The sequence below is a fragment of the Caloenas nicobarica genome, chromosome 7, assembly GCF_036013445.1.
Source record: "Caloenas nicobarica isolate bCalNic1 chromosome 7, bCalNic1.hap1, whole genome shotgun sequence".
NCBI lineage: Eukaryota > Metazoa > Chordata > Aves > Columbiformes > Columbidae > Caloenas > Caloenas nicobarica.
The window spans coordinates 18,949,290-18,976,041 of NC_088251.1; the positions used below are offsets into that span (position 1 = coordinate 18,949,290).

Genomic DNA, 26,752 nt, shown 5'->3' on the forward strand with positions numbered 1-26,752 from the left:
ACCTAATCAATGACACTCTTTCTGAATTTTTTAATTACTTGGTCAATGATGAAACCTCAACATTCTTCTAGTCTTGGTGTTCTCTCATTTCTGTGGGATGAGAGCCAGGGGCAGAGATGTAAACGTTTTGGCTTTCTCTTACTGTTCTGAAGCAGTCTATTTCAGTTGAATGTTTGTTCTATACAGGAAGAACTCAGGAGGGGAAAAGACAATGCTTCAGAAGTGGCAGGTAAGCTGAGTAGTGGCTGCATATGATTCAGCAAAGAATTTCAGCACTTGTCTGTGTGTCTTTTCACAGATATTTGTGTGTGTATGTGTGTACTTCAAGGCCTAAACTGTTCTCTCACTGCTGGAGGTGAGGCTATTGGCAAGAGGAGCAGAGTATTTACATCTGGTTATTGCAGAAGTTTTGTTCCTCCTGCTATGAAACATATGGTGCTACTGTTTGGCGAATCAAGTGTGATTTTATATACTTTTTAAAACTGAGACCAAAGAGAGCCACCTAGTTGAATGACTGTTCACAGATCATCTGTACAACTTAATCGGTGCATTTCGTCTTTTTCCCAGATGTTTTGCTGAGCTGAGAGATGCATTTACTTTGCTGTACCCCTGATCTTGTTGACCCAAGACACACTGGAGAAATCTATACCTTCTTATTTATATGTAGCACTTTGTGCAGCCTTTTCTGTACAGGCAGTTGTCCAGGATTTTGCAATATACAGATTGTATGCATCACTTTTAAATCAGGGAAAAAGTGCTCTGTTATGCAAATACAACATAAAAGCAATGGGTAATTATAGACAAATGCAAATGGCCTGTCTGAAGAAGAGCCAGAAAGAAGACTCTGATTCTCCAGAATGGATTGTTGTATAAGAGATTGTGCTGATCTGAATGGCAATCAGCGATTGATTACACTATTTATAATACTTGTCCTGGTGCACCTGGGAACCACAGGGCTCTGAGGGTGCCTTTGAGGCATTATTTTCAGAGGTAGAGTTAGGAGATTTTGATGTTTGTTTCCTTTTCCTGGCAGAAGAGGGAGATCAGCAACTTTGATTACCTCATGTACCTGAACACACTGGCTGGCCGCAGCTACAATGATTACATGCAGTATCCTGTATTTCCATGGGTCCTCGCTGACTATCACTCCGAGGTTAGTACTAGCTATGGTATTCTGTATTTTCTATTATAGCAACCATACAAAGGTTTGTTGAATTATGCCGTTGAGCAGAGGGGTATAGACCCAAGGGTTCAAAATTTGAACTGTATTGATTCTTTATAAATTAGCCTATCTTAAAATCAGCATGCTGAGGATCACATTTTGCCTCAGAAAGTTGGATAAACGTCTGTTAAATACATACCTAGTTAAGGACAAGCTGCATCAGCTCAGCAGGGACAGGCTTCTGTGACTCCTGACAAGGAGATTTGGACAAAAAAGCCTTGAGAGCAACTTGCAACCTGCCACATCCTTTATTTGTGAAGTTCCTTGTACATGCTATCCTTTCCATGGCACATGCTGCCACACTCTTTACAAGGCCCATCCCAGTTCTGGAGATGAGTGTTTTGGTACTGAGTCTGTGGACTTCTTGTATAGGTGAAACTTCCAACATGGCCTTGCTACCATCCAGTGTCACTGAGCTAGTCATGATGTCTAGGACCCAGGGATCTAAACATCCACATCTTTGCTGGTTTTGCTTTTCAGACTCTCAACCTTACTAATCCTCATACATTTCGGGACTTGTCAAAGCCCATGGGAGCACAGACTATGGAGAGGAAACGCAAGTTCATCCAGCGCTACAATGAGGTGGAGAAGAGTGAGGGTGAGTGTTTTAGGAGAGTAACAGACAGCCGAGGCTTGAGTCCCCTCAGGCTTTTGGGGATGCTGGTGAATCCCTTAGAAAAGGTCACCCAAAAACTTTCAAGAGCTGTGGCTAAGGGAAGCACCATATGAAAGAGACCCTCTTCCTTCTGCATACAAACCAGTTGAGGATTCAAAGAGAAGTAACTCCTAGAAGCACTGCCTTACATGCCTTATACTGTTGCATTCTGTCCTCTTCCCTTGGGCAGGAAGAGATGCTACAGAAAAAAGCAATGTTCCCTGGAACAAGACTGCTCTGTTACCTAAGCTGCAAGCATTAGTCTTGTCTGTTAGCTAAGTTGCATGTAGAAGACTGCTGCACACAGCTTAGCTAGCAGCTACTGTAAGAGAAGAAAAAAGGACGTTGAGGTGGCTGACCTCTGGAAATCAAGAACTTTTGTGGTACTAATGGGGAAGGGGATGGTCTGGAAAGTTAAAGGACTTACTCTTCAGAAAATGAAACATAGAAGGCAAAAAAATAACATACAGAGGTGTCAGTAACTGAGCACATTCAATACAAATATGCAAGGCGTGCTTTTGCTCACAGATCCTTGGATGTATCTGCTTTAAAGACCTGCTCGCCATTTAGTTGTGCTGTAGTAATAAGATATTGTGGGCTTGAAATGGTGACATCTTCCACTGAAATCTGATTTGTGTCCAATTTCCAGGAGACCTGTCAGCCCAGTGTCATTACTGTACTCACTATTCATCAGCAATTATAGTGGCATCTTACCTGGTCCGATTGGAGCCATTTACCCAGACGTTCTGTTCCCTGCAGGTAAGGGGCAAGATAGCTTCCCTCCTATACCTTGTCATGAACTGTGTAGCACATTATAGTGGCTGTGTGATGAAGGAGGATTAATTATTTCCACATTTTCTGTATACTCTGTGTGGACTCTGGGCTTACTGAAGGCTCTGTGCTGTGCCTATGAAAATATCTCAATGGGAGCATGACTGCCTGATGAACTTGTTCTGTTTTCAGAGGGAGAAGGAATATTTCATTTTGGTCCTGTGAGGCTTTTTGTGAGAGCTGCGGCATATAAACACCTAGAAAATGTTTTACTGCCTGTCTGAACGTAATTTTCTGATTTTGAGGCAGATGAGACTTTCATGGTAGGTATTCTAAGCCCAAGTGCCTATACGGAAATGTGGCTACAGGCAAGCACTTGGAGCTTCCTAGAAGTGGCATAAAGAGCATTCCTGGGCCAGATGAGGACACACAGATTCTGGTGGGTGGAGAATGGTAGGGATGATGGGATCAGCTCCCTGAAGGAGAAATGGGATGAGACTACATCCAGTGCTCCAGAATTAATATTTTGTTTTAGCTTGTTCTGAACTTGGCACTGGTTTATGGTGCCAAAAGCACTTGCCATGGAATTGATTTTCATGGCAACTGAAATTTGTGCTTACCTTTTCCAGCCAGTCAGCATACAGGGGCCCTAAATTTCCTGATGGCCCTCTTCAGCAGGCAGTTGGTGACACACAAGTATAGACAGTTGGGCTGTGCCAGACAGTTGGTACCATTATTTCTGTAATATGTTTTGTGTTATAGCAGGGTCTACCAGGAGGACGGGTCCTCAAAGTGCATTTTTAAGAAGTGTCTTACTGAAATCTGCCTATCCTTATGGAGCAATGTGAGGGAGACAGCAAGGCCAGAATATTCCACAGTCAGATTGTCGTACATGTAGGGATGGCTGGCCATGCCTTCTGAAGCTTTCCAAGTGCTTCGCTGTTGTGCTGGTCTTTTTTCTTTTTTAAATGAACTAATACAAATAAAGTGCTGTGCTAATTAAGTAATAAGCCCTGTGATATTGGCTGTTACCAGCAGTAGCTGATGGGTTACTGAACCACCTGAGGCAATGGTTACCATCGCACCCTGTGAGCCATATGTTAGCTGCAGTCATGAATGACTGTGGAGCAGTTATTTCTTGTTGTAAACAACAAAGGCTGCTGTTGTCTCACTGGCGCACTTTTCATGCATAACAAGTTCCCAATCTGAGTAAGTGCTTTGTGACTATGTGTGTGTGTGGTTAGCAAGTAACCAGCATTTTTTGTGGGGGTAGTTATCTTCAAAGGCTGCTGAGATCTGAAACACTCAAAATTTTGTCTGGATGTGTATCCACTGAAACCATTGAACTTCTTCCGTTGTCATTCCTTTGCTTTTATGTTGCTGCACGTTCGTCTGAGCTCATCACTGTCCTTTCACCCAGGTGACTGGTCCTACAGTGGCTTAGGAATCGTAAACTGTGAGATGCAGTCAGGCAAACAGCAGACTTGACAACTTTATGATCAAGTCAAGAACAGGTTGGAAAAGGAGTACTCCCAAACTCGAGACCCTGGAAATGTGCTGAGCTGGAAACTGTGAAAGCTTCTCAGCATCTTAAAAAGTACAAAAGCTATGCTTCTAACTGCAAACTTCCAGTCTGAATGCACATGACAAGGAAATGAAACAACATGGGTGCGCCCCTTCTGAAAAATTGATCTTGGCATACCATACTGCTTCTCAAGTCAAATAATTGATTTACACCTCACCACAGAAGAAGGTAGTGAGGAAGCATTGCCTCTAGTAAGGGAACTGTACAGGAGTTTACAAAACCTTATTATTTCACATTTTATTTAAGTGTATTGAGATCTGACTCTGGAGAAAAGTGTGTATGTGCTTTGCATGTTGTACTGGAATGGATGAAAAACTGGCTCATCAGGTGTTGGATGGTGTTTCCATTTCACCTTAGTCAAGTACCTCATAGAATTCCTTTCATAAATTGATCTCAGCACCACAAAATAGCAGCAAAGGTGTTTAGTGTCTTCATTGGAAAGGCACTCGAAGAACCCATGCCTTTGATAGTTGGTAACACTTGCTTTTGATTCAACTCAGATTTTACCCACTTTTATTCTTATCCCGCTCTTGCACTTCAGTTAGCAGGCTGATATTTCCTGGCATTTACCTCTCAAAGGTACTTACAGACAATAAGGTTCTTTCTCTTCATTGTGTCACTGACTCTTGAACAGTCATTTACGCACTATTTACACTGGTATTTACTTCCCAACATCTCTGGGTGTGTGGTAAGTCTTTACTCCTTTGTAAGCATCTCTTAGAAATACTTTGAGGTCTTTGGGTTTAAAGCACCACCGAGAATCAACGATATTTAATTTTATAAATATAGGAAATTCTAACCTCTCTAGAGATTACTTTCACTGGTTGCTTTGTGTATACCCTGCTGAACTGTAGTTTTAAAAAGCATGTTTTCCCAGTGTTCCTGATGACAATGTAAGGCCTCTACTGAAAGGAAAGAAAACAGAAACTTACTATATCTTGCTATAGGAAAGCCGTAAGAGTTTGACGCTTGCAATCTAATTGCATATAGCAATTCTTGATTCTCTTTTTCCCTTTCAGTGCATTTTTTGCATTCATAGAGAGAGAAAACTCATTAATTCTGATATAAATATATGCAAATAAATTTATTAATATAGGAAATGGGAAAATCAGTTATTGCTTCCTTTATAAATAATACAGGCTTAAGTTTTAAAGATATTACTTTTCCCTAAAATGAATTAGACAGCCAGGGAAAAAATCACATTTTTTTGTGGTGGTAATATCTTTAACCAGATTTGTTGCGCTAACAGCATTTCCTATGTATATATTATTTTTATTTAATACAGGTAATCTTTTTATTACAAATCATATTGTTTCTCAGGAGATTACCATCAGCTCTCATAAAAGCTGCAAAAAAAAAGATGAAAAAGCATCAATCACCACCAGACACAGCACGCTGTGTGCAGATTAAATATACAAAGCCCTTTAATATGCTTCAATGAGATACTTGTTAGCTGTTGATTTATTTATAGTCTTCTACTCTGTTTTAATTTCAATTTGAATTTGACTCCAAGGGTCCCTGCCTAATAGTGATCAAGAACAAGCTGACCTTGTGCATCAGATTAACTCCAGCCAGGTTTACTCATGTGATCAGACACTTTTTCTCTCAGTCCCTTGTGTGGGTGTGAGAAGGATTCACAATTGTCAGTGGTATAAAGAAGGACATAAAATACAAGGAAGCAGAACTATGCTGTCATTTAAATATGAGGCTGGACCAAAAACCTGGTCAAAATTCACCTCAGGGGAAACAGCGAGAGGGTTTTTCCAACTGGAGTATGTGTTGGCTTTTGGTGGGACTCTATCTCAAAAGACAAGCAAGGAGATTTGTCTTCAGAACTTAGCGTTTATTACTTCTGTGTTTTGATCACTTACCCATGAGGGTAGTTTCTCCCTAACAAAAGATATGACAAAAGTTGTTTCTCGACTTTCAGTTCCCAGACTTAGCAGAGTTTGTAGATCTAAAGGGGTTGCATTGTAAGTGTGCAGGTAGTTGGGGGAGACTGAAAGAACAGTGATTCATACCATCAGGAACCAATATGGGAAGTGCTGCTCAGAGTTCCTCTGGTCCATGGGAGTGGGATACCATCCTTACTGTGTGAGGATGCTTAGATGTTATTTTCCTATTTAATATATTGCAAGTCAAATCTTCAGCTGGCTGTTATTGTGCAGAAGGACAGTATCTTCCTCATCTGGTATATGCAACAGTCTACAGGTAGAGAGAAAAATAACCAAAAGCTGTCAAGAGACAGAACCTGACTGCATCTCCTATTCATTAACAGACTGACTCTTGCACCACCTCTGGGTTTTAGTGTCTTTGCTCTGCAGTCCTGTTGGCTTGTTCTTTTTGCCTAATGAAGCAGTTTTGAGGATTGAATGGTTGAGGATGAGCCATCATTCATACATTTTCACTGCACTGCAGAACTGTTTAAAGATACTTGTTCTATCTCTGACAATCTCTCTTGAATCCTGGCAGTGGGATGTTGTGACATGTCCCATGACATATAATCCAAATCGATTAACCCTAATGAGAAATACCTATATTAGCCTGGAAGCATGCTACAGTAGGGCAGCTATACTGCTGCCAGTACCTGAACTAGGTATTGAGAAACAATTTGGTTCTGTCACTTTATACAGTTAAAAAGTCAGTTTTCTTCTGAAAGAGCTTGTTCATTCTGACAAACTCATTCAGATGATCTCCAAAAACTGATTTCTATTTGATTATTTCCATTCTTGTAGAAATTTTTATGTTAAAAAAAATCCTTTCATGGTCAAGGTAGGGACTCCTGTGTAAAGGTCAACCTGGATTTTTGCAAATGCGTTCAGTATCTGAAATCGCATTAGAAAATACTGTAGGAAATAAAGTTCCAATATAAGGCATATACCCTTCATTCGGTGAGTGATTCTTTTTCTCTTCTCTCTCTCTTTCTCTTCTCTCTCTCTTTCTCTTCTCTCTCTCTTTCTCTTCTCTCTCTCTTTCTCTTCTCTCTCTCTTTCTCTTCTCTCTCTCGAAGCCATAGCTCAGAATGATGTCCTAGGCTACTAAGGCTGCTTTTGTCTAGTGTTTGACGCTCATAAAGCTGAACATGTTCAAATGCTCTCAGAATGTGAGATAGTTTGTTTCTTCTCCCTTACACACTAATTCAGCTTTGGACCCAGACATTCTTCCTTTATTCCCCTCTTTCCTCTTTATACTGTCCCTCCTTGCCATGAGGAAAGAACAGTCCCTGCAGGCGTTAGCCCCCTGTGCCTTTCCTGTTTGCCTGAATCTGATGAATGTCCTTCCCCAAAGGTTTTTCTCAGCAGAGTTGTACATAAAAATGTTCAGAACTATTTGGGTCACAACTGAAATTAAAACACTGAAGTTGTGTCCACTGCTTGCAAATCACTTTGGGATAAAAGGAACGAATCGCCTTCAGAAACATTAATAATGGGTATGCTGCTTACCCCTGTGTTACTGCAAGGTATGCTAAGACTCCAAGCCTTATGGTATTCTCAACCTACTTGTTTACAAATTGGAACTAAGACAGCCCCTAATATTGCATCATGGTAAGCACAGCTGGAACAGATCTTGTGATACCACCTAATCAAATGTGATAAGGTGATTATTGAAGAATTGGCTGATAGTCTGCATCTACTTTTTATTTGACAGAATACTCACACTGCATTCTTTGTGTCTGTCTCCATTTCACAGGGTGGGAGCTTTGATGTTGCAGACAGAATGTTTCACAGCGTCAAGAGCACATGGGAATCAGCATCAAGGGACAACATGAGTGATGTCAGGGAACTCATCCCTGAATTCTTCTACTTGCCAGAGTTCCTAACCAATGCAAATCACTTTGAACTTGGTAATTCTAGAAGGGACTTCAGTCCTCCCCTTCCATTGCTCAACATCCTGTCAAAACAAAAAGATCCAAATCACATGTTGAGAGTTGTTCCCTAGACTGTGCAGACTAATGGGGCTCTCTAGCAAAGAGAGATCATTTTTTATTAAAATAAGGCTACAAGAATACAAGCTTCTAATATCCGAATGATATCAGAACCACCAAGTTTCCAGCTTTGAAGGGGCTGTATTTCCTATTAGTTACTGTGCAAAGCAATTGCACATTTTGTCAGACAAAGGCAGATTTTGATATAGCCAATCTAGTTGGCTGCTTTTGAAAATTCAGTTTGTATCATCACATCTATGAGGCTACGTACAATATATTCATTTGACTTTTTGGAGATAGATCAATTGTTAAATGGTGCTTGTGAAATCTGGGCTTTTTTAAATCTCATGTCTCTGATGATTGAAGTTGCCAAATGTCTCATCACTATCATTTTGAAAGGTTCTGCACAAGTCATGAACATGATACATCATCTCTGGCCTCAAGCAGCATTGCTATCTCTTCTGAATGTACGCTGTCTCTAGCCCTTCCTGTATCAGTGATGGAGGGCCAGAAAGAATCCAGAAAAAATAGTATACAGACATAGGCATGGAAGTCCCCATTCACTTCACTTTACAGGAAACTCACATATTTTGCAAAGAAAAGCTGCTTTTTGTAGCAGATTTTTTTTTTTAACAATTAAGGCAGAGGAGAAATACCTTAAGAATCACCCTAAATTGGTGATGGCAAAGGCAACTTAACCCATGTTGTTGAGGTCTAGCTATAAGTGTATTATATTTAAGATCCCAGTGAATTGAGGCATGCTAAGAAAATAGCAGAAAGGGAAAAAGATGTGAGAAGGTTGTTAAAAGATAAGAAAAAACTGAAGTGGTTTCATCTTGAGAGGAGACCAAGAAACAGAGCCTGGCTGAAATCAAGTTGAAGAGACTGACCTGAGTGGAATCAAGTGGAATAACCTTAAAAAGACACCCGAATCTTGCCAATAGAGACCAAATATACAGGAAAATAGAAGAGGCAAAGGCAAGAACCTGAATCTGTTCACTGCTACACTGTAAGGAAACCTGCAGTCCCAGACCTAGCCTCAACTTAAATTTGAATTCATCCAGTTCCACAACACTGTGCTCTGATTTAAGAACATATGGTCACCTTCTGAAAGGAATCAGATTGAGAAAGACTTGAGAACAAAATCCCTCTCAGTGGCTGCTGCAGTAGCAATATCTGGCAGTTAGGCCCACAGGATTATGTATAAAAAGAAAGTTGTGCCAACAGGTTTGTCTTGTCAGAGTTTGCAGTCTGTGTTAAAAAGGTTTGTGCTGAGGTCATGCCTATTTTTACTGTATTAGTGATAGTTACACTAGAACATCCTCTTAGTGCTTTAATACTGGATCAGAAATCACAGAAGGAATTGGTTCTGCAGTGTTCTATGGCACTATATTAGATGTACAACCTGAAAATGCACGTGTGAAAACCACCTCAATTTCCTCTGGTTTCAGTATTTTAGAAAAGCTGTTCCTATTTGCAATGTGCGTGAATCTTGGTTTTAATTCTCCCTTTGCAATTCCTGTAGGCTGCATGCAGGATGGAACAGTTCTGGGAGATGTGCAGCTTCCTCCCTGGGCAGATGGGGATCCTCATAAGTTTATTCTCCTGCACAGACAGGTCAGTAAAATCAAGATTTGTGACAAAATGCTGAACTGGGTCCCACTGCAAATGGAACTGATGGCCTCTACAGAGTTCGTGTGGGTTCTGAACTTTGCATGTCTGCTTGTCTGCCTCATGATTCACCCTGAATCAAGGCCAGATTTCCAGACAAGGTGAGGTTTGTATTGAGGTCTGTGGTATGGAACTATTTCAGCCCATAAGTGTATAGGAACATAACTTAATGCATGTGCATGGCATTTATATACATACAGTTCCATGTTGTTGCTGACCAACTGTGTGTTTATTTAAATTATCTCTCTCTATCTCTGAGTCATGCCAGGACTACAAGGGTTTTGTTTTTGTTTTTTTTTTTTGAGAGGGAAAACCTAATGTGATTTCCTGCTTTTAATGGAGTCATCCTTGACACTTGGAAAGTAAATAGCTTTAAGGTCCTGAGACTTACTGCAATTAGTGCTATCTATTAATAGTCAGAAAGTCTTATTTCTGTATGATGTCAGCTGCTGTGTAGTAGTGAGTGCAAAGGCAATTCTGTCTGAAGATTGTTAGACTGAATGCAGACTTTACAGCAGAGTATCTTGGTGTAGGTCTTTTAGAGCTAAAAAGGGAATGGGCTGTACTGTTGTGCCTCTGCATTATCTCATCAGATTTCCTCTGGCAAAAGGAGGCAGTCTGTATTTGTGACTGTGTGCAGGTTGTTGCTGTGTATGAGAAGTGTGATGATAGTATGTGTTAGCATTGGTGGAACTAAACAAATAGCCTGTGCTTTTCAAGGCATCGCATCATCCTGGTTTGTCATGTGTACCTTCAGTCTCTGCCTCAGTGGGTTCTTCTCACCTCTCCTATGCTATGCAGGTCCTGCCCTTAGTGGTTCAGCTTTAACTCTTTATAATCTCTTTGTAAGTGATTACATCCAAACCTGTGGCTACAACTATCTTTTCTGTTTTGCTATCTCCAAACAAGCCTTTCCACAGCTGACGTCTCTAAATGCTGGTTCCTAAATCCTATCTCTGACCTCTTTACTGACTGCCTTAATGTTTTGCTCCTGTTTTGAGCAAAACCAGAGTCATATTCTTGTCTTGTAAATATTCTTTTCTTCACTGTTCACTTAGCCATTGACAGTAACAACAATGCTCCAATTGATTTACCATTACTTTCATGTCCCTTGCCTTGCACTTCGGTGATGCATTCAGAGTCCTTACATTTTGTGATTGTCCATACTACTAAATCGTTTCCATGCTTTTCTTGGGCATTCTCTTGAATCTTCATCTCATTCTTTCTGACATCCCGATACCTTCTTTCAAGTCAGTACAGAGACAACTGGAAGGGGACCATCTTCACTGTCTTGCATTGCATGCAAATCTCCTTCCCTGTACCCTTATATTTTGAATTTCTGTATGGTTCCACTCCTCATATCTAAAGTGGGTGTTCTTTCCCTCTTGAGACCCTACAGATCTGTTTGATTTATTTGTTCTGGCTTTTTCTTATATCTCCTTCTCCCTGCAGACACCTGGATGCTGTCAGTAATCTAGCCTTAGTCCCATGCATGCCAATGTCATTTTTATCATGTCAGTTATTATTATGTCAGTTTCAAGAGAACATGCTCCTAGTAGTGTGCATCATCTACATGTCTTGGGAAGAATTAATTGTTATTAAAGCACTATATTCCAAAGATAAGTCAATGCTTCATAGCACCTGCATCCCATACTGTCTCTATCGGTTCCTGATGCTGGAAACACTTTGGCTTGTGAATAACTATGAGAGTGAGCCTGTTCAGCTCTGGATTCATTTACATGTGCTCAGATTACTCCTGGGAGTGAACATCAATATGATCTGAGCCTGTGCTTGTGTAGTTTTTTTTTGCCATAGTCTTGCCTTTGTTTCTTTTTTTAGGACTGTTGAGCATATAGTGAGATATTTCCTTTGGGGGTTTAATTGATTAAGAGACTTCATTTAGTCTCTGTGAATTCATGACCTGAACACTTCAGTTTAAATTTGTGTCAGAACAATAATGCTAAAAATATATTTTAAATAAGTTAAATTTCTATCTTGCTACTTTACCTATTTTGAAATGCATAACTTTAGTATACGCTTACTAAAAATGTTGTTTTCAATCATTTTGAAAATGTAGTTGAAAGTAGTAATCTCCCATTTCTTGCCCCAGAATCCTGCCTCAGTACATAAAATATTATGAATTAATGATATTCCGAGTTGTGTTGTAGAGAATAGCTGCTTATTGTTATTAGTAGATCTCAAGCGTCTCCATGCCTAGTACCTTAACTCAGTGGTGTGCTGCCACACAGTTTAGAAACTAAGCCAGTAAATTGAATTTACAGCACATTCAACAACTCATCCGTCCATTTACAGAAGGTACATCAATCTTCTTGTTCTTTGTTTTACTTTGTACTTCTGTAGCAGTTACATGTGTAACTTAGATCACAACCCAGTATTACTGGGCTGACAAGCACATAATGAGTAGACCTGTCTGGCAAATGGGTGAAAGAGGTTTTCACCTGAAAACTAGTCAGGTTGAAACAGGAGTGTGACAGTAGTAACAAGAAAATACCTCAATGAAACATTTCAGCTTTCTGTCTTTCTTACCAAAACATTTCAAAATTATCTTTTCATTGCAAATATATATTAAATTACAAGCTGAACTGAAAATATTTGATGATGTAGTTGTTGTAACTGATATTGTATGGTATAGCTTTGCTATTAGTAAAAGGTTGTAATTTTTTCAAATTTGGAATTGGGCAGGAATAATTGTAATACACGAAAAATTTTGAGAGTTGGGCTTTTTGTTCTGTTTTGGAAAGAAAACACTATTTGGTGTCTGAATTTCCCCTGGAATCTGACTTCTATTTTTCAGTCAGACTCCGTCCCATGCCTGTTTGCAACCTATTAGCTGGAGGGGATAAGGAGAGAATGTTTTTGCCAAAAAACTGAGATGCAGAGGGATTAAGAGCCATGTTCAGGCTGCTGAAATTCCTGTACATACACAATAACTGGCATTACTGAGTTAGACATATCTGCAGGTACCTGGAGAGTGATTAGAGGCTCAGAGCTCTAGTCACACTGAAAGGTAGCGGAAGGGAAGAGAGACCTGAGTATTTTGTCAGTATCTGTAACCACATGATGATACATCTAGTATAAGAAAGGAGATCCTTATAGAAGTGTTGTGTGCACTGCAGGCTTGCTGTTCGAAATACAGTCCTTGAAGATTTGAGCTCAGACCCTTCCCTTGCAGGCAAGCAACTCAGTAGGTTTTGGCTACTGAGCTCAAACACGCAACAGTTCTCTGGGGTTCCCCAGTAACTCCAGTGAAGGCATATAGGTTTTCCGATGCTCTGATTCCTTTCACTGCTGTGTCTTGTGCTCTCTCTGTGACCTTCCAAGGTGCTTAGCCTCTGCTCTCCAGTTTCCCAAACATGGAAAAGACAGTACCGTCCTTCCCTGACAGAAGCACTGCAGACAGAAATTCATGGATCCCTGAAAGCTGCTGCAGTTTTACACTGATGTCTTTTAAAGAAAAATATAGGCAGAAATGCTGTCTCTTGTATTGTGGCTTGTTCAGAGGGTAAAGTACTGAGCTGTGCTCCTTACTGCTTGTGTAATGCTGGGCACTCTGAAGGCACTTAGGTACAATGGGGAACATCTGGTTTTGCCTTGTACTTAGGAGTAAGGGTGCAGTTTGGAAATGAATCTGTCAATCAACCCTGCATAGCATGATTTTGCTCTCATTGTAGAACTATCTCAGATTGTGTGAACTGGATTTGTTTTGGATGAAACAAAACCAAAAGCTGCACTCCAGTTGTGCGCTCCAGATGCTTGGTGGCATTCAGCCTGTGGGAGCAGACTAGATCTAGTTTGAAGTAAAGTCCCCACAGTACACGTAATGTGAATACTGGGCCCTCTCTACCATCTGCTCTGTTCTACAGATCTGCTTCCACCGAGTTGCACTATTAGATAACACTGGCACAGCTGATAAAGTCACAAAACTTTTACACATTAATTCAAATCTCAAATAGGAGCAGTTTAACAAATGAGAGGTCATGTTTATAAACTCGTGTTCTTAATGATTTGCCAGACCTAATCAGACCTCATGTGCAGTCAGTCCAATATTTGCTCTCCACTGTAGCTAGAACTAGATGCTACACAGGAGAGTGCGAGAAATCTTGCTGTGGAAGGAAAGTTGATTAGCCCTCCTAGGAAAGTTCATCTAATCCTGAAGTGAAGAGTTACTGATCTTGAATTCTGAAACATCAGGGTTTCTGTCTGCTCTGAATTCATCCATAAGACTGAATGTACTTGTTACGGGTATCATGGTCATTTTTAGGAGGCATCACAGTGAGTTTTGTGCATTAAACAGATCCAGTCAACACTGTTTGAGGTTGAGCTATTGCTTTAAAGAATGTGAGAGCAAAGAATTGTTCTTTACATAAAGCTGTGAGTATTTAATAAGTTAGGAAACTAGTCTACTAAAGAAATTTATTTACTTCCTCCTTAGACCGCAAGTTCTCCTTCCCTGGCTGGGCTTGTCATAGTGCTAAGTGAAATACTGAGAGGCTGCACAGTTGCAGCTCTGTTGGTTGCTTTGTTTTGCTCTGGCAATGATGCCAGGCAAAATTTACAGTTTGTAATTCATGGACTAACTGCTTTTATTAATGAGGATGAGTTCTAAGTCTGTAAGTGTCTTCCTGTTGTTTGCAGGGGACAGATTGTCTGCCGTGCTTGTTCTCTGTGATTGTTACAGCTGTGGGCAGGGTCGTTTAAACCAGCTGCACTGGGCTGACTGTCTGCTCTGTGAAATGAGCCATTGTTCTGGATCCCATTAGCTTGTTTATTTCTGCTGTGCTTTGAGCAGGATGGTCTGCTTGGGAGACCTTTAACTGAGCATCAGGGAGTATTGCACAGTCAAATGATTTGGAGATAGGAAAGTATTTTTAATAATGCTTAACACTGCTTCTTGAATCATTGGGAAAGGCCTTTTGGGAATGTACAAAAACTTGGTGAGGCAGGTGATGACAGGGGCAGTAGCATTTAGTGAAGCTACTTGGGTGAGGCTGGGTAACTTGGAGTTGGGCACAGGTTCAACTCACAATTGTATCCACTGCTTATGAACTTGCTATCTGAGTTTTCCAATCACAAGTTTTCCGCTATGATTACATTGAGCTTTCTAGGGAGCCCATTTTGCCATGGATGTACTGCCTTGTAGCATCAATCCCAGTCTTTTCAAGTAGTAACTGTTTCTTCTGTTTCCATTACTTCACATACCTGTCACTATGGGTGGCAAATCTAATCAAAGTTAACCATTTCTTATTTTAGGGAAAAAAATTCAGACCCTGAGTTTCTCCAGGGTACAGAAATCTGGTGCTGCAACTCTGCTTAAGCCCTGCGAGGGTAGCAAAATGTATTTTGATCAAACCCAAGCAGTCTTGTAGCTTCTATCATACAGCTGCCCTGCTGCACCCCAACTCTGCTATTGCGAAACCCCTTCCCTTTCTTGGCTTGCAGCACCCCTTGCCATTTCAGTACAACCTCTGCATTATCTTGGCTGGTTCATGGCATGCAGCCTCTCCTGCTGCATCCTTCAGAACCTCTGCTAGTCATCTCCCTTTCCAATCTGTTTATATGTGTCTTCTCAAATAAAGTCTCTGCTACTCAGTGTGATTCATAACTACAGCATATTTCTGCAAGTGGACGTGTGCCTTAATTCCCCTGTGGTTTATGAATATATTAAAGTGCTAACAATTGTTTTGCTCATTTACCTGTCTTGTGCCAGTAACAGTATTGATGCAGACATGATAGCACAGGCTTCAGTGTGTGATGGAAGCTGAAGGATGTGCCGAGATCTGTGGAGTTCTTGTACTTTGCTTAGTGGAACCTGCCTGTGTTGTCTCTGAGGATGTTGCTCCTATTGTCTGCTAAATCAAGCATGCTGCACTGTGTCCTTCCTTTACTGTGGGTATCCACCCTTCAACTCTTTAGTCACATTTTGTGAGGATGTGCTGAGAATGATCGTACAGGAGGAACTGAAAGTGTGAAAATTCACTTGCAGAGAATTTGAGTCTCCAGCAGAGATTGGCAAGTGGTAATGTATTTCTAATGAATGCACTCTACTGAATTAATTAATTTTCTTTTGGTTTCAGGCGTTGGAAAGTGACTATGTAAGTGCACACCTCCATCGCTGGATAGATCTGATTTTTGGCCACAAACAACATGGCTCAGCTGCTGTGGAGGCAGTTAACACCTATCACCCATACTTCTATGGAGACAAGATGGACCTCAACAAAATTAAAGATCCTCTGATTAAGAGCACCATCCTGGGTTTTATCAGCAACTTCGGACAGATACCAAAGCAGGTACCACTTTATTATGAGAGTAGAGAGCATCATTTATTTGATCATCTAGTATTTCAACTGGAAAGCAAGAATAGAAGCTTAAATCAGAGACATTTTCTGATTTAAATTTGCCAAAAGATGGGCTATAGACTTCTCCATATTGTGTATTACATCAGCATGCACCCACGTACAGGTATGTGATTCCACTTTCTAATCATGCTGTTCCTGTTGTATTCCATACAGCTGTAGCATCAAATCTGAGTTTAGTCACATGAGTAACCACTAGTCTGGAAATGGGTACAGTCAAATAAAAACAGTTCAAAGTCTCCCCTATACTTTTCTCTCTTCTCCTGAATTGCTGGGATTAGCTTCCTATCTCTGTGAGGAAGGGATGTAGTTTGACAAAAATGTAATAGGAGTAAGATTTTATTTCAATTAAGAGGTTCATGTATGACCGTCCTGGAGTCTACGATTAAGGTTTAAACAGACATCTCTACTGCATGATATGGCAAATAGATTCATTTTTCAGTGATGTTCCTTTGTTCTAGCTCTTCACTAAACCACATCCATCCAGGAATGCCCAAGGAAAAAGTTCATCAGGAAAAGAGACTGTGCTGTCCCTTCACTCAAGTGGAATTCTTCCTCCTTTTGTGAGCAGCCTGCAAAATCTGAAGCTCTCACCAGTTACAATAAAAGGTGCTGCAAGGGCTGTGCTCCATTTTCTGAGCTAATGAGTGCAGAATTATTGGATGGTGTGAATCTGGGTTTTCAAGAGCACCAAAATAGTTACACAGCTTTGTATGAGTTGGTAAAATCAAGATCCCTTCTGCCAATTTTTTGTGTATGTGTGTATTGTGAGTTGTCATTGAAAACAAATATTCAGAAGAAATCTTGAAACTTCTGTTGTAGAGTTCAGAACCTTTTTTTTTTTCTATAAGACACATAAATCTTTTCTCTCTTCTACATTCTGAATGTTGAAACATAAAGCTTACTGTTTTCCATTCTCATTCTCTCTTTTAATATTCAACAGCAAATACTGTATGTCTTTCTCTACTTCTTGATCTTCAAATATTTTCTTTTTCTTCATCTTTTTCTTAGTCTGTTACTTTTCTTACCATGAAGAAGCCTGGGAAAACTTCAGTTTGTCTACTTTTTCATCCCACAGCAGTGTTCTTTACAATACACATCTTTGTGGGGACAGTGGGCTCCCGTAGCTGTATTACAGAGGCTGTTGGTGATGTACCTGCCATCCTCTGTAGTGCATGGCATAGGGCAGTCTGCCCATGAAAAGGAGTTTAATGACACTGCTGTTAAACCCCCTCCTTTGGAGCATGTCTCTCCCTCTGTATGGATTTATTTGGTCCATTGGAAAGCAGTGTTTCCACTATTCCATCTGGAATCGCAGTTGTAGCATGAATTTCTGTCTGTGGGCTTGGCCACAGCACTGAGTCCAGCTGTGGGACTTGCCAGCCTCACCACACAAGCTGTACATGGAGGAAAGTTAATATAAGTGCTCTGAAAACAACAGAATTAAATATGTTCTTTGTCTTGTCAGACAATCCCAAGGGACCTATTGGGCACATTGTTTATACTGAGAAAGGTATCCTGGCTGTTGAAAAAAATAAAGTTTTGATTCCTCCTCTTTGGAGCAAAACATTCTGCTGGGGATTTGAGGACTTCACCTGCTGCTTTCGCAACTATGGGTCTGAGAAGGTAAATAAGAAAAAGTCTAAGCACTCCAGAAATTAATGATGTGTGTGTTCTTTGGCTGTACAGGGCTTTCTCACAGTCAAGCTTCTTGAGGAATCTCAAGTTGGATATCCCAACAGAGTAGAAAGTCATTCTATCCTGTTGAAAAATGTAACATTTCCCCTCTAAATTATCTCAGGTTTTCCTTCCAGTGACTGGGTTGTCTGTCAAAATGAAGGAGAAACCCCATTTCATAGGCTATAAGGACAATACAAGGTCTCCTGGACACTAATTAGAAATTTCATTGTGCAGAACTTTCTGCTGGAATTAAGATAGGACCATCTGTCAATTTCCCTCTGGCTCCCAAGCTTAGCCCACTGCACTAATTCAAAATAATAATGTCTTCTATTCAAGAAAGTTAATATTCTTACTTCTTTACTGTTAAAAATCAATGGTCTATGTCATCACATTGCTTGTTAGGGCACTTGACAGGCCCAGTTTCTTCCTCTACTATGAACACACTCATTTTTGGATGTGTTTGAGACAATTTATGACACACAAAGACATCTGATTTAGCTTGGGTACCAGAATAGCATAATACGTAATTCAGTAAGATACTGACTTGAGTATTTGTGCAAGACACATCACTATGTTTTTATAGACATACCCACAGTCAATGGAAGTAAAAAAGCCATGATATGTGTTTTACTTTCTGTTCCTTGTATGAAATTATTGAGAGTTTTCTCCATTAACTTCAATTAAAAACAGTGCTTAGCAGTTCATAGTGCTGCTGTAGGTAAAAATAAAAATAATTTGGTTTGTCTCTTCAAAAGCCAGGGTGTCACTGAGCCTAGTGACACTGAGTATAGTGAGTGTGATTACACAGTCACTACGAGAAGTAGTTGGGAGTCCAGCTTGAGCTCTATCTGGGTCAACAGAGGACTTGAGCTTAAAAGAAATTTTTGTCCTCATTGTAAGCAGGTAAAGGTTTGTTCTGTCTGTGGTATGGTTTTTGCAGCTGTGCTATCCAGCTCCACCAGAATCATTAGCATCATAGCATAGTCCATGTTGTATGAAAGAGAGCTAATGCAGAATATGAGCAGAAGGATGTTTGTGCTGTAATTGTAGCAATGTGCAATTGACCTGACCTTGGTTTAATCTGATCTGGCTACTGCTAACAGAGCTGTTGGCACAGAATGGAATTTAGTGCTGTGGCTTTTGACTTTTCAGTCCAGGCAGGAGGAAGACTGCAGAATCTGGCACTAAATCTGTTAGCAAGGACCATCACAGCCTGAGCTTTCTTTTTAATCTATATTGAATGTTTGCATTCTGTCACTATATGGTGGCAGAATGAGCTTGCCTGAAGTTATGCAGAAGTCTGTGGCACAAGAAGGATTGGGAGTCAGCTCTCCTAAGACATAAGACACTGACCTTCATCCAGCTTTCCTGTTTGGCCACTGGAGGATGGCACAGCTGCATCCAGCCACAGCCTGTGAGTGTACAGCAGCTGTGCTGTAAGCATAGACTGGTAAAGACGAGCTTTTCTTTCCTGAATTTGTAGAAATGGAGTTCTGAAAATTGAATCTGTCATTTGGTGTTAAGAAATACATGGAATCACCAGATGAGCATTTGACTTAAAGCTGCTTTCTTGTACAGAACGTGACTACATTTGAGTGCATGGCAGACTGGGGAAAATGCCTCTGCGCTGTGTGTCCTTCAGCAACTACCATAATCACATCTGGAACAAGCTCGGTTGTGTGTGTCTGGGAAATTTCCTTGGTCAAGGACAAAGTGAAACATCTAAACTTGAGGCAGGTCAGTACTGTGGCTCTTTTGCTATAGTAAGTTGATGAAAACCAAAAGACTAGTTTCTTTTTCTCAGATGAGTGGCAGAGGAAACACCCTTGGTTGAATTAAGAAAGAAGAAAAAAAACCCAAACAAACAAAAACCAAAACCCACAATAATCAGCAGTATCATATGACAACCTGTTACCAGGTCAGGAGCAGATAATATGCCTTCTACCCACAGCTTCCAGTTACGAACTCTGCTTGGTTGTGGTGTGTGGCGGTCGGTTTTGGTTTTTTGTTTTGTTTTGTTGTTGGTTTTCGTTTGGTTTTTTGTTTGGTTGGTTTTGTGTGTGTGTTTTTGGTTTGTTTTTATTTTTCCCCCATTTTGTTAGTATTTCCAAAGTTTATCATGATCAAAGAAACAGTGAAGATAAGTCGTATGTTTTCCTCACTTGAAGTGCAGCCAGCCCTTGGATTATTTTTTAAAACCAGTATCACATGAGGATACCTATAGTTCTTTTGGGGCTCCTACAGCGATGGACACGACCTCCAAAACACTTGGCAAACTTAGCTGATGGAGTTGAAGGCTCAGCTAGGCAAAGTTCTTGATTATTTTCTCTCAACCTGAATTCAGAATATGCAAGGTTTTTCTGTTATTTCATGAGGTAGAGATGCATCCAATAAGAATGATATTTTTTGTGTCCTCATTGTTCAAAGTCCTTTAGTGGCTGTTGATTTGAAGCTCACCTATAGTCATCAAACAGCTGTATAAATGCTATTTCATTTCCAAAAGTGAATTCTCATGCAAGATTTGTGCAGTTCAGCTATGGTGAGTTCTCGGCTTTACGAGTAAAGCTAGAGTACACCTCTATCGTGTCTGAAAGGCAGTGTGGGACCCTTAATCCCTAAGGAATCTAGAAACAGAAAAAGCTCTACTACTTTTAGGTAAACTACTAAACAGTTCACTGGTCAGCAAGGCCTCAAAGTGTTAGAAGCTTCTTTTGTTCATTTGCTCTGGAGGGATATTCAGACAATATTTCAGTGCTTTCCATACCCTGAACCAAAATATATTTTATTTGCCATTAAATGATGTGAAAACTTCGATGTCTGTTGGGGTGCCAGAGAAGTATTTAGATCTTAATTTATCTGAAATTCTTGTGTGTTGAAATTGGGGGGGAACTGTGTATAGAGCAGTCTCTCTTCAGAGGTTTATGATGTTTTCTGCTTGAGAAGAAGCCAGAAATATGAGACAAGATCTGCAGTGATGACCTTTTAATACAGCTGGTTATTATTGCAAGCCAGGACATGGACATAGAAATGGAAGAAATAGCAGTAGAGAAAAGCATAAGCAGTAATCTTCATCAACATCAAAATGATACCAGTCAGGGGGTTTGTTTGAGTTTCAGGCAACTGAAGAGGATGTCTTTTATCTCCAATATAATGCCTTTCTCTTTAACAATCTAAAATCAGCTTTGCTGATGTGTTCTACTATGATTAATCTGGTATTATCCAAAGTCCACAAAGTGGCATGAGATCATGCGATGACAAATTCTGTATTTTTTCCTTTTCTTTGCTAACAGAGGCTTTTTTTTTTTTTTTAAATGACCACCTGGCATAGATGTAAATTTGAACTATGGTTCTAAATGTCTTCCAGTGAATTACTTGCTGCTTTCATGTAATTCAAAGTTTCATGGTAGTTTCTTTTTCTGCTGGGGAAAAAAAAAATAAAAAGGATCATCTTTCCTGAGAGAGTCAGCTTTGCTTAAGTAAAGCTGATGTACTATAAAGTGGACGTGATTCACTTACCAGCTGTCTCATGGGACTGACACATTCTGGTTTGCAATGTAGTAAAGTACAGAAACTATATTTCAGCAGAAAAAGTCACTTTTCCCTCTCTAGCAGGGTCTACTTCCACAGTGATGTGGAACACTAAAGATTGAGCATAATAGCCTCAGTATTGATCCGTGCAATTTACCAATTCCTTCGGTGTTCATGCCCAGAGTGATCTGTGCAATCCAGTCCCCAGAATTTCTGGTCCAAATGAAAGACTAGCCTGGAAGAAGCACCCAGGCAAGCTGTGCCGTCTGCCACACAGACCTCTCAGGGAGATGCCGAGCGTAGCTGTGAAGTGTCTGTGTCCATGTCAGCCAGTTAAGATGGATGGTCAAACTTGGTTTAATTTCTCATGGACTTAAGAATTCCTGCAATGAAACTGGTCTTCTTTTTTGTCTTTTGATATTTGTGAATTTACTCTGAAGACAGGCCTCACAGTTCCTTTTGTAAATATGCCACAGGATATTTTCCGTTAAGGGAAAACCTGTCAGTCTTTACAGAGCACTAGTGAGAAGATGGTAGAGAGCTAAAAGCGTGAGACTGTTTTTGCATTAATATGCATTGAGACACTGGTGGATTAAAGCTGAGATTATAACCAGGCTCAGGTCTAGCCCTCTTGTTGACATTCAGCTTGTATTTGAAGCACTTGACTGCTAGGCAGGGTCTTTCTGGGGTTTAAAACAAACAAACAAACAAAACCCCACAAAACCCCCCCCCAAACAAACAAACAAAAAAACACCACCCGAAAAAAACCACAAAAAACCAAAAAAAACCCCACCAAACACCAGAAGAGTTTTAACAAAAAACTTGAGCAGGAGCTTAGCTTGGCTTGACTTGGTAGTTTGGATGCTGTCACAGTGGGTACATTTTCTTTCATGCTTTGGAGCAAGAATGGGAAATTTGGAGCACTTGAAACTGCCTTGTCCCAGCCCTTTTTGCAGCAGTCTTGTGCAGTTCTCAAGCACAGGCACCGGGTTATACCCAGTCCTTTGTAAAGCGACAGTTCTATAGCCAGTCCAAAGCTGACCTCTGAAAACCACTGTTGGAGACCTCATTTAATGCCTGTAGTTTTAGTCAATAGTTCTAGTGAATGGAATAAATCACAAGCTGAAATTCATCCTTTGCAGTTGCAGGTCACCTTCAGTAGTACATAGCCTGCTGCAGCTCAGCTTCTTCACAAGTGGATTAATGTTTGAATACTACTGTCCTAGTAACCTTGGCAAGTGGCAGCACGTTAGCCAGCAAGAGTTCAGCCTCGTGGTCACACATTGGAAAAGACTGAGATGTGTTTGCAAAAATCATCCAGGACTTGTGTCTCTCCTGCTTCGTGCTGAACTGAGACAGACCCTGACGACGTGCTAATTATGTCATGTAGGGAAAACCAGCAGGGAATATGCATTTACTGTTAAAGCCAACATTAAATCTGGTGGGTCTGATTTTTTCACAGTAAGGCAGCTAAGAATGGATCCCCGAAAGACCTTTTAGGAAAGCTGTGAAGGACTTTTTCTCTGACCTACAGGCTTTGCTTTCATTGGTGATTATGCAACAGAAATGTATACTGCTGTCACAAGAGAATGCTGCATTAAACAAATGTCATCAGTATATTTCTATCTACAATTTCTATCTGTGCTATTAAATTGCCTAAAGCATAATCTTTTTTTATGAAACTGTTTAAGGCTAAATTAAAGTAGGCACTCCTTATGTCTCTAGAACCTATAAAACAAATAAAAAAAAAGGACGTTGGATAATGATGGAAGAGAAAGGAATTCATATATGGCTTTAAAGTAAAACTTATCCCCAAATGCTGATTTTCTTCTTAAGTAAAATTGGAAAAATATTAGTATGCGTTCAGAATTTAAAAAGAAAAGACTGAGGAATGTCATGAAATGCAACCTGATAAGTTTTGTTTCTTTTTTTTTTTTTTAACTATTGAGAAATAGTAATTTGCAAGCACAAATTTTGCTTAAAACTGCATGGACTGAAGTGAAAAATGATGCTTTGTTGCTGAGCACAAAACACTGTCAGAGTCTGAAAGGTATGCCAAGGGCACGCATGTTAGCATGAAGCTTGGGGCAAATCATTTAATGTCTTGGAGACTAAACTTTCTCCAACCACAATTTGAAGACAAGGACGTTTCTGTAAGACACTTTGAGATTTCCCCCTCATACGTTTTTCAATTGTGCAAGGAATGACTAGGTTGCTTGTTCTTACTAAGAAAATGACAGTAGGACTGTGGTTCCCTAGTAAATCAGCCACCCTCTGCTGTGGTTTATTGGTTGCTTTTTCCCCACCAGGCTTTGTACGGCCACACTCAGGCAGTGACCTGCCTTGCTGCATCTGTGACCTACAGCATCTTTGTGAGTGGATCCGATGACAGAACCTGCATCATTTGGGACCTGAACCGGCTGACGTACATAAACCAGCTTCCTGCCCATGGGGCAAGCCTCTGTTCTGTTGCCATCAACAATTCAACAGTAAGATCTTCATTTATCATCTTTCTTCTGATGTATCCATGAACATTTCATGATAATTTAATGGGTGCTCTTCCAAACATAAAAACATCCTGAGAGTTTGATGCATTGATTTTTTTTTTTTTTTCTTTCTACAGAGATCGCTAATAGTGTTCTTAATGATGAGAGGAAAGCACTAAAAGCAACATCTTAGACTGAGTAGCTAAAGTAGAAGTATCTCTGGATGGGTAGATAGCAGGTTTAAACAACTTTCAGTTTACAGAGCATGAAGCATTACCCCAGTAGCTCCTGGATTTGGCTTACCTTAGTGCCTCCATTATTTCATTAATTTCTCCTGACATTCATACAGCAGAGCCATGTCAGCTGAGATGTGTTAGGCCTTGGTCTGCTGCCTCAGCTGACAACTTCCTTACACCTTCGCAGTGGCAGTGTTGGGTTTTTGCTTTCCCTTCTACTTTCAGGTGTGGGAGGGATTCTTGATAGCAGTGGGAATAAGTCTGTTGTGGTCTGTGCCTGGCTAGAATTGCATGCAGGTTGATAGGAAAATACTCCGGACTGGATTTTACTGTAGACACTCTGGATGAGATTATTTTCCAACTTCTATCACCCAAAAATGTTTTGTATGTTTGTATTTTCTGTCTCTGTTAATATATTAGAGTAGGATTCCACTGCTCAGACAACTCAAGGTTGGATCCAGTACCAGAGTTCATAACAAGAGAGGCAAAAATGAGTTCATAGCAGTAAGAAACCAAGCAGACATACTCTACTTAGTCTGTGCAAAAATAATCATTTTGTATTAGAGTTTTATTAACTACACAGTGAAATGGTTAGTAATTGAGCATGGGAATTAAGTAATCCTGCCCCAGTGATCCTGGTTAGTATCAAATGACTAGTGGTTTCAGCAGACCAGTAGTTCAGAATACCCTGGTGGTCCTGCACAAAGCCAGCTGAAGCAGTGCCAAGCATTCAGAAATGGGTGGGTGGGCTGGCATAGACCTGGGGATGGAGGCCCCAAGAAGATGGAGTCCTGTCCTTTCTAGGTAACAGCAGACCATTGACAGTAGCTTTTTTAGTTGGTAGCTCCTCTTCTGGGGGTGTCCAAAAACAAGATGGTCTTTGCCAGGGTCTGGTGATTAATCCAAGAGCAGTTCTCTAGCTTGTTGGAGTGCAATGATTAAACTGATTGGACAATAGTCTGCAGAAACATTCCTTTAAAAGACCAAAAGCTTTAGGAAAGTGGGACTGAAACTTCAAGGCAAAAAATACGAAGGGGTACAGATGTTGTGGATGAAAAAATTCTTCTTGACTTTAGCAGAACAGGATGTTTAATTCTGAAACAGTTTTTATTAAATTTTCTCTGTATATTTATATATTATAACATGAAGATAGTAACGAAATGTTTCTGTTGTGCTAAAATAAATATTTTGATTGACACGAAATTACATGTTTGGTAACAAGGTTTTTTTCCTGGAAAATTCAGAATATTTTGAAGGAAACAAATTTCTGAACCACATACTTTTCTGTGAAATAAGAACCCTATACAGCTCTTTGTTATGTGAATATTGGTTTTTATATTTGCTTGAACATCTAGAAGCTCCATTTGTAGATCCAGACCTCATGGTGTTTGTATCACGTAGACACAAAATTAAAAGGCTGTCCCAAAAAGTTTATAAACTAAGGAGGATTGTAAAAGCTTGCCGTAAATAATTATTTCAGTTAGTTTTAAATCCCTGTTCTAGACCTGAAAAACTCTTTAGATCATTACCAAATGCCTGGACATTATGTACTCTCATGCAGATAAGGTAGTTGACATTTAATCTCTTTAATTATTGCCAACACTGTTTTGAACGTGCTATCCTTGTTTTATCTTCAGTATTCTGCCCTGCGGTGTGAAGAGCTCTAGCCTCAAATCAGGCAGGGGTGAAGTATGGTGTTAGTTGATTTAAACCAGATGCATGCTGCTAATTTAAGGGCACACTGGCCTTTACCAGAATCGGATGACTTTGCTGATGGTGCTCCATTTAGCCGGTTCTTGGCATGCATTGGGGCGGAAAGGTTAGGTTGAATTTGAATTACTAACTTGCTCAAGATGCACTTTTGATAAGATAATATAAAATTGCAGCATTGGCTCTTGGTTCTGTGTGTTTCTCGCCCCAAAGTGATTATCTGTGTATTTGCTCCTTACATGCGGTCTGCGGTAAGATTGTGCACCTGAAGGGAAGGGAGGGCAAACATTCAGTTGCAAAGGGTGTTCCCTGCATCAGAAGTGCAGCTCACTGAATGCTGAGCTGGTCATTGGCCAAATGCAAAACACAGTGTAAAAATGCGATGACATTAAGCTCCCTGTGAGGGGCAGAGGAGGATTGTGAAATCACCAAAGGCTTCACAGCTGAGCAGGTGGACACCGTGTCCTTATTTAAGAGAATGCTTATTTGAAACACTTCAGCACTAGTCCTGGCCCAGAACCTGTGCTAGGCGTTGCCTGTGCATGGTCCCTGTCCCTGAGAGTAGCTAGATCAGTCTGTCAATCTGCTTTTTTACTAAAAGCCTGCATTTTCTGGAAAATAGAAAAGGAACATTTTTAAAAATGTTTTCATTTTAAAAAATGAAAAAAAAAAAACAAACCCACTTTGTTCCTGCATTATCTGGCTAAATCCAAGACAGTTGTTTTCGGATTCTACAGTATAAAAATGTCAGAACATTTCATGAGAATAAAGTATCATTTTTTTACTGTCTCTGGTTTAAACCATCTGCCCGGAAGCAAAACAAAGGTCAGAATTTAAGTCAGAGAAACTTTGTAACTTATAATCAGCACTTAGGAGTTGTGAGGAGGATGAGTGTAGGATTTTGAAACA

The 26,752-nt window shown here is 40.2% G+C and overlaps 1 protein-coding gene across 1 annotated transcript in view; it reads left to right on the top strand.

Annotated features, from left to right (window-relative positions):
* Positions 1-26,752, top strand: part of WDFY4 (WDFY family member 4) — a 148,688-nt gene that overhangs the window by 105,542 nt on the left and 16,394 nt on the right. Inside the window, exons 47-57 of the mRNA XM_065638992.1 lie at positions 187-229; positions 1,034-1,153; positions 1,703-1,820; positions 2,527-2,636; positions 7,924-8,077; positions 9,684-9,775; positions 15,925-16,137; positions 16,665-16,812; positions 17,672-17,829; positions 19,462-19,620; positions 23,721-23,900. Coding sequence (XP_065495064.1) covers positions 187-229; positions 1,034-1,153; positions 1,703-1,820; positions 2,527-2,636; positions 7,924-8,077; positions 9,684-9,775; positions 15,925-16,137; positions 16,665-16,812; positions 17,672-17,829; positions 19,462-19,620; positions 23,721-23,900 — 1,495 coding nt within the window. The remainder of the gene's footprint in view (positions 1-186; positions 230-1,033; positions 1,154-1,702; positions 1,821-2,526; positions 2,637-7,923; positions 8,078-9,683; positions 9,776-15,924; positions 16,138-16,664; positions 16,813-17,671; positions 17,830-19,461; positions 19,621-23,720; positions 23,901-26,752) is intronic.